Source organism: Pollachius pollachius (genome assembly GCF_949987615.1).
Source record: "Pollachius pollachius genome assembly, chromosome: 4".
In the NCBI taxonomy this organism is placed as follows: domain Eukaryota; kingdom Metazoa; phylum Chordata; class Actinopteri; order Gadiformes; family Gadidae; genus Pollachius; species Pollachius pollachius.
The window spans coordinates 14488872-14503543 of NC_136937.1; the positions used below are offsets into that span (position 1 = coordinate 14488872).

The following is a 14672-nucleotide window of genomic DNA, read 5'->3' on the forward strand; positions in this document are numbered from 1 at the left end:
AAACATGAAGAAAAAGTTTGCCATTCGATAGAGCAGTGACGAAGGATGGTGTTGATGGTGTATCCATGGAAACCAACGAGGGGCGCAGAATGACCTGATATTTTGTTCCATCGTTTTCTTTATGCATATTAAATGAAAGTAAAACGTTCTAAACATTTTTTACAGTATAAATATATGACGTTGTTAAATATTTACAGCTCTATGTTGTGCATTTTCAAAAAGTATTCAGTCGCTCATATGTTGGCCTACGTCATTTGTACGCGCCACTAAAACCGCGAGCATGCGCAGTAACCTGACCTTCCTAGCCGCTTCCTCGTCGCTCGTCTTGTAGTCCGACGAGGACCTTGGATGGGTATTAGATTTAGCTCTTAATTTCCAGCATTTGGGACAGTGTGCAAAGATTCAACCATGCCCACGAAGGTGGACCTGCCCACCTTGGACGAGCTCAGCGTTGATGAGGTGGGTCGCGATCCAACAGTATTGACAGACCCAATGTGACATACCTAGCACAACATGCTAACACTGGCTAACACCAGCCCCGAACCTGAGGTCCACATTAGGTCATTCACCGTCCGTAGCTTTAGAAACATCACTTTGGTACCTGCTGTATTCGAGCTCTCCCTCTATCTCTCTCTGTCGTGTTATTAGTAGTGTTGTCTCTGGACTATGATCCATTTTCTGGACGTTTAATTGTATCCCTTATCTAATGTTCAGTCTAAATATACAAAACGTACTATCCTAAGATACATATTCAGGACGTGCACACTAGCCATTATATTATCTAACGTAACGTCGTTGTACCTCATTGGTGTTCAATGCATTCATTTGAACTGTGATGACAGCAACGTTGAATCACCAACTTGCGTACATTCGTTAACATTGTTATTACTAATGTTCTATCTACAATGTTGGGACAACCTGTTGTCCTTGCAAGTTAATTGAAATCTAGATTTTGTAATTAAGTCCATTGCAGTTGGACAAGTGTGACAAGCATTGGTCCTAAATGTAATAAGTTATGACGAAAATCATTAACTTTAGAAACGAATATTAGCAAATGTGTGTGTTCCTTCTTCTCTGGTCCTTACGGTTCTGTTCTGCTCTCTGTTGGTCTTTAGGTCAACGTGTCATCGGCAGTGCTGAAGGCAGCAGCTCACCATTTTGGCTCCCAGTGTGACGCACCCAACAAGGAGTTCATGCTGTGCCGCTGGGAGGAGAAGGACCCCAGGAAGTGTCTCGAAGAAGGCCGCAAAGTCAACGCGTGTGCACTTAACTTCTTCAGGTATACCAGGTTCTTTGGTCATCTATGCTAGGCAGGCACTATACTCTTTTTTTTCTTTTTTATTCATGTAAGGGTTTGCTCTGAACAACATTATTTTGGCTAGTCTGGTTGGTAGAAATGATGGCAGAATTTTTTAACTAGTTTTTTTCTTCCTCACCTGTTAGAGGAGCATCCAAAGCACAGCACTTTGGTTGTGTTCTCATTGTTCATGTATTAATTAACATTTCAGATTGTGTCCAAGGCCAAAATCCGAACAAAGCAACTATACATTTTATTACTTAAGGAAGAGGTTAGACAGAAAAAGGCTCTGTATTAAAAACGGTTACATAATTGTTTTTCATTGCAAATCCTTTACCATGTTTGGCAGGACCTACTTATTTACTATTCAATATGTAAATATTAGCATCAGATGTTGGTTTCTGGGAAATATGTCTTCTCTTTGGGTCTTTAGGTGTTTACTTGTTGAGCATATTAGTTCAACAAGTAAATGGATTTAGATTATTTATTACACACACATAATGTTCTTGTATGTGCCTGACTTAACTCTTTAGTCAAGATGTATACATACTTCATTTAGAATGGGGGAAAATGAAATTAATCACTTGGCGAGTTGGCTAACAACTAGACCTGCCAAAACTAATATTTTGCAGTAATATTAAGCATGTGTAAATACCTTGCTGTGGGCCTGGTGGCTGCCTCTCTGTGCCAAGTGTCAGGAGAGTCATGTGCCATGACTGCTCCCTCCCCCAAAGTGTTGATAGATATATATATATATATATATATATATATATAGTACTGATAATAGCCGCTAATGGTATCCTAGTCACAATTAATTCAATTTAACACATATAGCTTACCTGTAAGCTTCTTGAGAGTATCTGCACCACTGTTATAATGCTTTCTGTATTTGTAGTAGTTGCTGAAAGTGATTATTTGATAATTAAAACCATAACGGTAATCAAGCATCTTGTTGGTTCACATTATGTCTAAGTTGTAGCATCAATATCAACAACTGTAATTCTTACCTTAAAATATAGTCTTGAGCGTTGAGCCCTTTTAGCCATATTATCGTCTGCAATGAGTAATTTATGCTAACATTAGAAATAAGTTGCGCTCTGCCGATTGCTTGCGCCAACCAGAAGCTTATTATTTGTAGCTCCATGGAGTTGGACGAGTTATAGTCACATTTGCCTGCAGGGCTTTTGTCTTTTGGTGTGAGATTGGCATGCTGAACTCCTGTGCATGGTAACTAGTAGAAAGTACTGGATGGGTAATTACTGACCACGGAAGCTATGGCCAGGATTAAAATAATTAGTTCTTGCTCAATTCGGCTCAGAGTTTGAAGTTGTCAGTTTTAAATGTTTCCTTCAGAAAGTGTATTTTTACCCCTGTGACTAAATTAGAAAAAAAAACATTCATTTTGAAAAACCCAACTTTCCTACTTTAACTTGTAATTTCCTTTAGGTCGGCCAGGACTCTTCGTTCTATCGTTGAACGTGACATTGTTGTCGTTTTATTCTTGTTACTTTTTTCATAGTTAGGCCAGCTTGCTCAGACATAACAGTAGACGTGTGTATACATAAGAGTCAATCAGAAGTGAGCAGTGACGTTGAATGCCCTTCTGCTCTGAGATATTCTGGGCTTCCTGACGTCTGTGGTCCTTTGTGGATATACAGAGAAATGGGCAACTGGCTGCATTCGTCTTCTGTCCTCGTGGTAGGGACGCTCTGAGCTGTTGATAGGAGAAGGGTCTTATGGTTTCCATTAAATGTCTACTTCTACTTTGAAACTAGTTTTAGTTATGAATTAAAAATCCCTTCCACCATGTGTCATCAAGGCCACGCTCTGGAGATTTCAAATAATTATATTATTTATAATTAAGGAGGACTTTGTAATAAAGACATTATTCAAATTATTTATTTTATTTATTATAACATGATTTATAGGTAATCGTTTTTAAGTAGTATTAGCTTGAACATGAAAACCTCCCCTGGTAGATTGGTGACCAGTCTATGCTAAGGTATAGACTAGGTAATCAGACACATCTTTAAGCTAGCTAACTATCCGCTCGGCTGTTCAGCGTCTGTCAAACTGCCAAGGGGAGGGGCTTGAGGAAGTTGTCTGGTGCATTTCACCCTAAACTGATTGTGTCTGTGTTTATGAAAGGTGTTTAGTGTGTGTGTGTGTGTGTGTGTGTGTGTGTGTAGATGCATGTGTGTCTGGGTATTGAACAGGTTGTGGATTTCATCTCTAAATAACACCCACTTCTAAAAACAGGAACACGCGCCAGCCCCCCCCCTGACCCAAACGTAAACGGAGGACTCGCGTGACGGAGGATCTGTAATTATCGTAATGGGACGTGGTTTCACCAACGTGTAATTGTGCCCTGGGCCCTGGAGCGCTTGTTTATGTTCTTTGGGAATTTGTCAAACACCTTTCTTTTTTTCTTCTTTAAGAGACACTCAAATCAAATGATCTGGTTCTATAGTTATGACCTTATGGCTGGAAAAAAAAACAACCCTGGCAATTCAGTTAACGCGTTCTTATCGGACCGCTTGTCTTCCAAAACTCACAATATCTTCTGGATCCCCTGGTGTAACGTGAGCACTACTGGAATGGCCCAATCTGATCCTAAATCCTGGACTGTGCTCCCGCTCCCCCGCCCAGGTTAATCTGATAAGAGGAGGGGGATTTGTACTCCCTGGTTCCCATGCTACTCAGTCAGGTTCTATCTCTCAGGCAAATCAAAGGGAAACTCTGACTCCCTCCAGAGCTCTGGAACCGAGATGACGGCTTTTCTCTTTTCTCTGACTCTGATCCAATTGGATGGCGGAGCGTTTACACTTAACACTTTTGACATTGTGTGTGTGTGTGTGTGTGTGTGTGTGTGTGTGTGTGTGTGTGTGTGTGTGTGTGTGTGTGTGTGTGTGTGTGTGTGTGTGTGTGTGTGTTGCAGGCAAATAAAGGGCAACTGTGCCGAGTCGTTCACGGAGTACTGGACCTGTCTGGACTACTCCAACATCGCCGAGCTGCGCCGCTGCCGCGCGGAGCAGAAGAGCTTCGACGGCTGCGTGCTGGACAAGCTTGGCTGGCAGAGACCCGACCTCGGGGAGCTGTCCAAGGTGAGCCAATCGTTAAGCACCGGGAGGGGACAGAGTGATCTGTGATTGGCTGGTTAGAGAGAAGAATGTCCTATAGAGTAGGGATTAAGGACAAAGAGACAGGAGACTGGTAGTGTGATTTTTGCTGGGGGTTATGAATGCATAAGAAGGGCTGAAGCTGCTGAATGGGAGAAGGGGGCATAGAACAGAGAGGCATTATGCTAACACTGGCGACTAGACCAGTAAGAAGTGAGAATTGCTGCATTTTGTTGTGTGGACTTAATTGCGTGTTTTCATCAGACATACAATTAAGCGTCGTGGTATCATCATCCATAATCTAATATTTCTCATATGATCTATCAAATAAATACACAAGCTCTATACGACCATGTTCAAGCATTGCTCCTTGAAGCAAGGCCAGGATGCCCACAGCACACATCATCGATCCACCTCTCACGGTTTCCCTCCAGGTGACCAAGGTGAACACCAGTCGTCCTATCCCAGACAACCCCTACCACTCCCGGCCCCGCCCCGAGCCCAACCAGGCCATCGAGGGCAAGCTGGAGCCTGCCAAGCACGGCAGCAAGATGTTCTTCTGGAGCTGGTGAGAGAGGGCGGGAGCCAAGGGCCCTGGCGAGACCTCTCTGGGCATCGGACCCTCAGACGGCCCGAGACAAGGGAGGCTCACACCAGATCGTACCGGGGCAACAACCTGGTTCTTCTGCCGTTGTCAAACACGTGTTTTTTTGACTCAAAGAATAGTTCTGTGAACAAGTCTCGCCTCTCTTATCCTTCCTCTTGCCCTTATGTAAATGTAACGAGTGGACAAACAACGACACACTGTGTTATGGTTTGTGTTGGGAAAAACTATAATAAAAGTCTAATTTAAAACTCTTTTGTTGTTGGAATTTGTCCAATGTCTGCTTCTCTTCAATTTTCATAGACTTCTATAAAAACATATAAGTCTCATACGGACATCATGAGGTGTGGCGTGACCGACGTCAGCGTGAAGGGTCTCCGGTTTGGCAACACCTTGTTTACACGCCTGTGTTTTGTCAGCGCGTATTATTGTCACGCTGATACGGGGGGGGTCGGAGGTCAGGGTCATTACCTACGGCCAGAGGCTAGCGGCTTCTGCTTCCTCCTTTTCTCCCCACTGGCTTCCTGTCTTTGACCTGCAACCAGAAGAGGAGTCATGTTGAAGATACGCAGGGCCTTTAGTGCGCTGCCAACGCGTGTCGGTGGGTGTGCCTGTACACACACACACACACACGTCCACCACTGACCCGGGTTTAAAGAGCGGAAGTCTGTCAAGACGTGCCGTCCTGCAGAACAACGCTAGCTGTGCCGTTGAATAAAACTATTTTGATAAAGGCCAAGATTGAACGCCAGTGTACTAAAAGTATTTTATAGTTCATTGTGCATACCCATAAAAGTAATTGAGGTCGTCTTTCAACACTGCACTAGTCCGGCCACTTAGGTTTAGCTTGTTTTGTTGTTGTGTGGTTTGACTTCGTGTTCCGTCTCCAGCCCTAAGCATGCTGGGTATTTAACCTCTGTCAGGTGGTTGATTCCTATTGGGACCAATAGGCTCGCGCTCACAGTTTGACAGCTAACACACATGAGCACAACAAGTGGTGACACAAGGGTGTTGCTCAATCATACGATGGAATGAGGTCTCTTGTCCATCACAGAAGTATATTTTTATATATTTATCTTTATACGCTGTCTGTCGGGAACCTTTGGGCTTCATGAGGAATGTCAACACTCAACAGTCAAAATCTTGGGTCGAATACGTGTATCGCTCGCTCTCTTGCTTTCTCTCTCCCCCCCTTCGCGGTGTCCATGTCTTTATGTTATATGTGAGTCTTCTGAAAAAGCCCCCAATGTATCCCAGGAGGAGGTGTGCTCTGGACCTGTGGCCTATGAGAGACTCGCTTCCAACCCATCCAGAGAGAGAGAAGGTACAAGTAGATAACATGTAAGTAAAACAATAAACTGGATTTTTTTCTGGTCTGCTGGTTTCTAATATTAATATTTTTCAGTAATCAGCCAGCTGACAGTTATCTCCTTCCACTTTAATCTGCTAAAATGCAAATAATATACTAAAATGTAAATGATCCTTTATAGATACAAGGCTTAGTTTGACTCTATTGGAGGCACCTTGCTCTCTTCACCCTGGGTCACGACCTTAGAAGGACCAACTAAACCTTTCTGTGCTCCTCCCTCCATTATGTCCCAGTAAATCCGCTGTATCCTCTGTACCTTATGTACAAGCTAACATATTTCTTAGACGCGTCTTATTACTTATTCTCTAACCAAACATGAATAAAACAGAAAAAACTTTGGCCCAAGGTGAGGGAAAGTGAGGTGTGAAGGAGGCAGGGGGAGAAAACTGGAGGCAAACAAACACAAAAAAAGAAAGAAAAATAAGCAGCAGAATAGCTGCAGGCAGGGGTCGGGAGGCAAGATGGCCGACACACCGGGGTGAAACAGGCTCATTATGTATATTGAAGGAAAAAAGGGGGCTCGGAATACAAAGCAGACGTCCAGACGGACCCGGAGGGCGGGGGGGTGGAGGAGGGCCTGGTGGTGGCGGAGCCCGAGGCTCGTGGCAGCGCCTCCATCGCAGGAAGCAGCAGGTCATCGTTGTTTGACTCCGAAGCACCGCAGGAAACGGTCTCTGGCACAGGAAAGAAATACAATACTGGACTCTAAGAGCGTCGCGGCCCACCGGGGCGGTCCGCCACCGTGCTGGCACACACTCGGACCGCTCGGAACGCTGAGACCGCTGAGACCGCGCTTCCGTCACGTTGCTCAGACTTTGTGTGTCTGTTTGTTCAATTGTGACTCGTTGTTACTGGTGATGAGTCTTTCCTGTGTAGCCTGCTCAATGACAGAACAGCGGTTGAATGTTATATTCAGTAGTACGTTAAAAATAGTTTGGGATAAAAAACATTCAATATTGAGTAATCCTGAATTTTCTTGGAGGTTTTAAATGATCTTTCGCTCCTACAGTTATATATTACTAATTAAATCCTCAATAAGAATAAATGAATTCATTTTTCTTGATAACCCGCTATTTAACTCTTGTGAATTGAACTTTTTCCAAATAATAAACTCACTCTTCATTTTCTCTATTCACTCAAATACATCCTATAAAGGTGACAACCACACACACACAGACACACAGACACAGACACACAGACACACACACACACACACACACACACACACACACACACAAACACACACACACACACACAAACACACACACAAACACATAAACAATCATTATTTTTGCAAAAAGGTACACAGCAACACCCCTGCACCCCACCACGCACACATGAGAGTGTTTGGTGTGCAGTGTGTACACTGTGTAGTGTGTACTGTGTATCGATGCCATTAGGAGGTCCACAACAACATGTGGGTGCACTTGATTTGACAGCCTCTGAGAGGTGGGGGTGTGCTTGATTTGTTTACGTTGGTTTCCTTGCTCTCATGAGGCTCTGTGATCTGAGAGCTGCATGTCGTTGAGTGCTTCTCTTCATGTCTCCTCTCATCCCCTCAGACACACAGACACACACACACACACACACGCTTTGAACTGCGGCCATGCTGGTTCTAGGGGATAGAACCCACACACACACACACACACACACACACACACAGGCACACACAAGCACACACATGCATGCAGGGGTGCATGCACACACACACACACACACACACACACACACACACACACACACACACACGTACATATGCACACAGGCACATGCATGCACGCATTCGCACACACACACACACACACATATGCATGCAGGCACAAGCACGCACGTATGCAGACATGCAATCACACACACACTGATACACACACCGGCCCACGCCATATCACCTGATGTTGTATGTTAAGCTTTTATTGCCGCAGAATAATTCTCAATTAATTTCTGATGTCACCCAAGGTCAACAGCGCCCGGTAGTTAGAGATAGCATGTATTTATTTCACATCGAAGTGATGTTTGAAGGCTTGAGAAAGCTTTGGTTGTTTTCATCAACTCTGTTTATAACAAAACCGCGTTCCCCCACTGCCGGCAACTGTGAAGCTCCAGTAAAGCGAGAGGGAAAAGATCCTTCTAAATGACACCTCATTACCCAACAATAGCACAGACACACACAAACACAATGCATGCCGATGCATACACGCACAGACACACACACACACACACACACACACACACACACACACACATACAGGCACACATCCTAGACACCGTCACAGTGCACTGTGGCTGGTGAGAGAGTGATGATGTTTTTGTGCTGCTGTTTTCTCAAGGCCTGTAGACGCCTCGCTTAAACCAACACCTTGCGGCCCTCCTGAAGGCTAGACCCCGCGGTGCACAGCGGGCAGAAGGCTACAAGACACAGCAGGAGTCCTTTGGCTGAATAGCATCCTAGTAAATCAAAGCTACAGACACACGCACACACACACACACACAGCGCAGCGACACATCGTCAAATGTATGCATGGTCAGCTGTGAAAAGGCACCGGGCTGCCATGAGAGACATTCATATATATAATATATAGTATATTAATTAAGTGTTGTCTTTCATTAATGACTTGTCTTTCCCCATTGGATCACTTTAATCGGTTCGTTGTCCAAAGAAAATGTGGCAAGTAGATTTGTAATTCGTCAATATTGAATCGATGAACAAAAAAATATTTAAAGTCATAAGATAAGAAATATAAATAATAAATACATTGGCAAATATCCATAAAAAATGTGCTTTTCATGTCAAGGCGTCGAGCAGTGTTAGCAACTGTGCTCTTATCACGTGTGGTCGTGGAATCATTGAACTAGATCTGGTCCATTCAGCTTGAACCAGTGCTTGAGGAATACTTAAAGCAGTGTCCACATGGAACTTCCCTGTCGGCCTCGTGTGTTTGTTCTGCGGTGTCTGAAGACCTGAAGAGACGGGGAGACCCCCCTCCTGCCCCGGCGTCTGTCACACAGATTAACACTCCACACCTTGTGGTCTACCAGCAACACGATGCGCTTTTGGATTAGTCTGCAGGTGTGTGTGTGTGTGTGTGCGTGTGGGTTTGTTTTGTGTTGGGGTGCACATGTGCAAAACATACGACACGTTGTTTATTTGTGCACAAAATGTGTAATTGGCGCTGTAGGTGTGGTGTGGGGTGTGTTCGTGTGTGTGTGTGTGTGTGTGTGTGTGTGTGTGTGTGTGTGTGTGTGTGTGTGTGTGTGTGTGTGTATGTGCACTACATCTCCTTCTGGTCTCGGTCGTGTTTATTTTGGCAGGATCCCAGTCCTTCATCACTTTTCTGCTGATAGCTCCTTCGCTCCCCACTCCCTCTCTCTGTCTCCCCCCCCGCCTCCCCCAACCCCCACTTCCTCCCGCCGGCCCTACCCCTCCTCTCCGTCTCTCCCCCTTATGCTCTCCATCCCTCCAGGCTGTTTTACAAGTCTTCGGCAGCCTGCCTTTCTCTGCGTGCCGGCATCCAATCCACTTTCTACTTGTCGCCGTCTCCTCTTCTTACTTTGTGAATGCTCTCCTCCTCTCTCTCTTCACCTCTCCCAACCGCTCCTCACCTCTCCTCCCCTTTCTCCTTTCTTCCTTGCCGCTCCTCACCTCTCCTCCTCTCTCTCCTCTCTCTCCTTGCCTCTCCTCCCCTCTCCTCCTCTCTCTCCTCTCTCTCCTCTCTCTCCTTAGCTCTCCTCACCTCTCTGCTCTCTCTCCTTACCTCTCCTCACCTCTCCTCCTCTCTCTCCACTCTCTCCTTGCCTCTCCTCACCTCTCCTCCTCTCTCTCCTTACCGCTCCTCACCTCTCCTCCTCTCTCTCCTCTCTCTCCTTGCCTCTCCTCCCCTCTCCTCCTCTCTCTCCTCTCTCTCCTTACCTCTCCTCACCTCTCCTCCTCTCTCTCCTCTCTCTCCTTGCCTCTCCTCCCCTCTCCTCCTCTCTCTCCTCTCTCTCCTTAGCTCTCCTCACCTCTCCTCCTCTCTCCCCTATCTTTTGGTGTTTGACTGTTTCTAGAGGAACAACCTGGTCAGACCTACACCCTGACTCTAATCTTTTTGTTCATTTGGTTTGTTTTATTGCCTTTCTTCCTTATGTGCTTCCTTCCCTCTTGTCTTCCTTCTTTCCCTCCTTTTATTCCCATTATTTATTTTCATCTACTTTTTTTATTTTAATCAAGCAGGTACATTCCATATTTCTTGCACTCACAAACACACACACACAAGCACACACACACACACATACACACGCACACACACACACACACACACACAGACGCACACACACACACACACACACACACACACACACACACACACATACACACACACACACACACACACACACACACACACACACACACACACACACACACACACACACACACACACACACACTTCCAGCTGGGAAAGGAACCATACACAGCACTTCTGGTAGTAGCAGGGTTAACTAAATCAATTTTTTATTTGTCTAACTCATTGTGGGTGTTGTTGTGTGTGCATGTGTTGGTGAATGCATGCATGTGTATGTGCCTGTGTGTGCATGCTTGTGGTTTCCTACAAGGTACACTGGGGCATTCCGCCGCGTTGCGCTCATGTAAACAGTTAAAAGGGACCAATAGCCGTGGCTCAAACTACACAGCGCCGCGGCGCAGCTACTCTGGTGGGTTCCTATCGGACACACACACACACACACACACACACACACACACACACACACACACACACACACACACAGGCTTGGGTTTCCTTACGCATGTCAAGGTGGGTTAGCATCCCCCCCCCCACCCCACCGTGGCCCTGTGTCGGCCCTCAACGAGGGCCCCGGTGGGCTATCACTCACAAAGAAAGGGCCCTTCCATGTCCCTCTCCCCCTCGCCCGACCCTCTCTCTCTCTCTCCCTCTTTCTCTTTACTTCTCTCTCTACCTCTCTATCTCTCTCCTTCCCCCTTCTCTCTATTTTCCCCTCCTCCCTCCCCACTCTCGCTGTCTCTCTCCCTTTCACTTTCTCCTTCTGCCCTCTCTCTCTATCTCTCTCTCTCTCTCTCTCTCTCTCTCTCTCTCTCTCCCTCTCTCTTACTCAGCCTCCTACTGTACTTTTATGTACAGTGTATAGACTTTTGTGGAGCCTTTTGTAGTGTATGTCTGCTGGCCCCTGTATTCAGAGGTATGGTTTTGAAAGCTGTTTATGCTTTGTTGGATCCTGTTGGTATTCATTAGGCTCCGTTTGAATGATTTGTAAAAAAAAAAAAAAAAAAGAGAGAACGAAAATTGGATGGACATATATATGGACGGACACGTTATGCTTTGTGACAAGCGTGAGCCAGACATTCCACTGTTTGAGCATTCTTGGGTTCTGTTTACATCAGTAAATATAGATCTGAAAAAAAAGAATACTTAACACATAAATAATTTGGTTGAAATTGAGCTCTGAGAATCAAGAGTAATAAAATCATTGAAAGCTCAAGTGGAGTGAAGTGACTGGGTTCGACCGAATGCCAAAGATACTGAGTCTGCCTGCCATGTTGTTGTGTTGCAGCTTTGTCAGGTAAACATTAAATCAACCGCCTCAGATAGGAAGAGAGAAAAGTATTGATAATCACAAAGCTTCCACATTGACCTGGCCTATTAGCATCCTGCACTACACAAGTCCAATTACACCACGTTGAGCTAACTTGTTAGCATCCTGCGCTCCACAAGTCAAACTACACCAAGTCTACCTAGCCTGTTAGCATCCTGTGCGCTACACAAGTCCAACTACACCAACTGTTGCTTCGTTGTGAATACAGGCAGTTTGTGAGTAAAAACTAAAATAACGTTTTGCAAAAGGAAAATAAACGGACAGGGAATTTTCCTGGGAGGAAACCTTTAGTTTACTATATGACATGTTTCTTAATAGTGCTAAAGTGTTCAGTGTTCTTTAAATAAACAACGTGGAGTTTTGCATAGTGGGGCATGAAAGAATGCAGGAGTCTCACTGCCCCCTCCCACACATGTCAGCAATTTGGCTGCCTTGTGTATTTTGGATGGAGAGGAAAAAAAAAGAAAACGAAAAAACCCGGAGCATTTCAAAGTAAACGAAAGAAGGAAAGTCTTATCCGGCTGGCAGCTGCGCTCGGAACCAAATTGCTTTCAGCTGATGCGCCGCGGCTCAAACTTGCTTGGGTAATGTCAAGTGATGCACTGCAACACTGAGAAAACAACACGGAGCAGAAAATAAATAAGAGAGAGGAAGGAGAAATCCCCCTGAAGGTTCTAGTCCTTATCCAGGCATCCTGGATGTATACAAAACAATATGTGTACGTACAAATTGTATTCTTTAAACTATGAAAAATGTATATATATATATATATATATATATATATATATATATATATATATATATATATATAGCCACTGTATACACATTGTATTTTTCAAGAAGAAGAAGAAAAATGTTTGCATAAAATGACCTGCTTTGGATGGGACACAATCTTTGACACAGGAATCAAATCAGTGTCTGATTAAAGATGCGTTTGACTTGCAGAACTGCTCAATTTAATTTGGAATGATTAACCAAGTTAGGGTCAAGACTCACAATTCTACGATAGCTCATGACCTGATTCAAAATCCAATCTGTAATATTATCACACCCTGATAGCAGCATATATATGACTCTTCGCAGATGACTACCGTTAAATTGTCAGAGATTATGTGTTTTAATGGACTCTAAAAAGCGACCAAAGCTGCAATTACAGAAGCAGTGTAGTGTGTATTCAAAAGCTTTAAGGGGACTTTCTAATGACTTTAAATGTACAGATGTTGACATTAACAGAAATAGAGTAATGCTCAGAGTTTACTAAGCACCTATTATAATGATCAAATGCATTCATATTCTGTCCATTTTTATGAATCATTGCCTTGGCTCTAACTCAATATAGACTGAAAAGGTCAACGACAGCCTTTACAATAATTCCCCAGCCTTTATCTCTCAACACACTGCATCAGTTGTAACCATGAGAACGCCCTTGTGACCTTCATAGAGTCAACACCAAACAGCTATCGCCATGGAAACTAAACCCTGCAACATGCCTGTGCTCCATAAACAAAAAAATACCCCTCACATTATATTTGGCATAGAAAAAATGCATTTTGCAAAAATGAATTTGTCCTGTTTTATTTTCACTCAGGCTATGGTTTCGTTATAAACTGTGAAGAAACAAAACACATTTCTTTGCTGCTAATTGATCATTTAAACAAACTGTGTGGAATTGTCATGCGGTTTTGAGTGACACACAGATGGCCTGCATAACTTCCTTAGGAAAACAGAACAACAATAACAAAGGTTTATTTTAACGAAGGACAAAACCAAAAAGGACAAATCTGGATCCCTTAGTTTTTGTCTCTGCTGCTGTTGTACAACAAAGATGCAACAGGTTCCTGTTCACTCCCCCCCCCCTCTCTCTCTCTCCTTCCCACCCTTGTAATGTTTACATGCAGTTGGCAAGGGGATCTTGAAGTGTTTGGCGCAGCTTGGTTCCACTCGGCGCTCACTGGGAACTATCAGACGACTCACATTTTAAACTATTTTGATATCAGCTCTGTGGAGATTTGGCGTTTCCCTGAGAACACGACTGGCCTCTAGACCCAGGGGCCTTCAGTACTGCCAGCAGAGTAAACATAGAGAGAGAGAGAGAGAGAGAGAGAGAGAGAGAGAGAGAGAGAGAGAGAGGGAGTGAGAGACAAGTGACATTCAGGGAACCAATGTGGATTAAATGCACAGCAACTTACGAACCGTTCAAAAATATATTTTTAAGAATCAAAAAAGGGCAACGCAACCGAAAAGGGAACCCTTCCCTCTGAGGGATCAATCTGTCTTGTTTGATTAATGGTATGACATTATAATAATAGTATACAGAAGTGGAGAAAAAGTGATGAATAATACTGACATTTTAACGATGCAATGCATGCAGAAGCTGATAAACACGACAGCAGAGCAGCAAAACAAACGATCAAACCAAAGGGCGTACCCTGAACTGGTTCTTTTTCTTTTATTTGTCAAACAAAAAGCATGATCTATATTTATACAGCATCTTTCACAACTTCCTTTAGCGTGGTAATTGTTATACGAAACGTATATATATTAGTATCAGCTGAACTTTTCCCCTCGGATACAGAACACCGTGCGTCGCGGGGCCTACAGCAGCGTTCACGCTCAGGTCGTTAGGAAGTCAGAGGTGTCCGTGTTAAATATGACGGGTTCAGGCCGTTGTTAAGT

The 14672-nt window shown here is 44.2% G+C and overlaps 1 protein-coding gene across 1 annotated transcript; it reads left to right on the plus strand.

The window, feature by feature from the left end:
• The first annotated feature begins 306 nt into the window (after positions 1–306).
• Positions 307–5259, plus strand: ndufa8 (NADH:ubiquinone oxidoreductase subunit A8). The gene is made up of 4 exons (XM_079734934.1): positions 307–459; positions 1116–1279; positions 4236–4401; positions 4851–5259. Exons 1-4 carry the CDS (start codon positions 409–411, stop codon positions 4986–4988), a joined length of 519 nt encoding a protein of 172 aa, XP_079591060.1. The 5' UTR covers positions 307–408; the 3' UTR covers positions 4989–5259.
• Positions 5260–14672: the final 9413 nt, after the last annotated feature.

Bases quoted from the DNA above. Each gene is read 5' to 3' on its own strand.
- ndufa8 (XM_079734934.1), top strand. From the start codon at position 409: ATGCCCACGAAGGTGGACCTGCCCACCTTGGACGAGCTCAGCGTTGAT. The intron at 1,280-4,235 runs GTATACCAGGTT...TGTGTGTTGCAG, and splicing joins TGTGCACTTAACTTCTTCAG to GCAAATAAAGGGCAACTGTG. The intron at 4,402-4,850 runs GTGAGCCAATCG...GTTTCCCTCCAG, and splicing joins ACCTCGGGGAGCTGTCCAAG to GTGACCAAGGTGAACACCAG.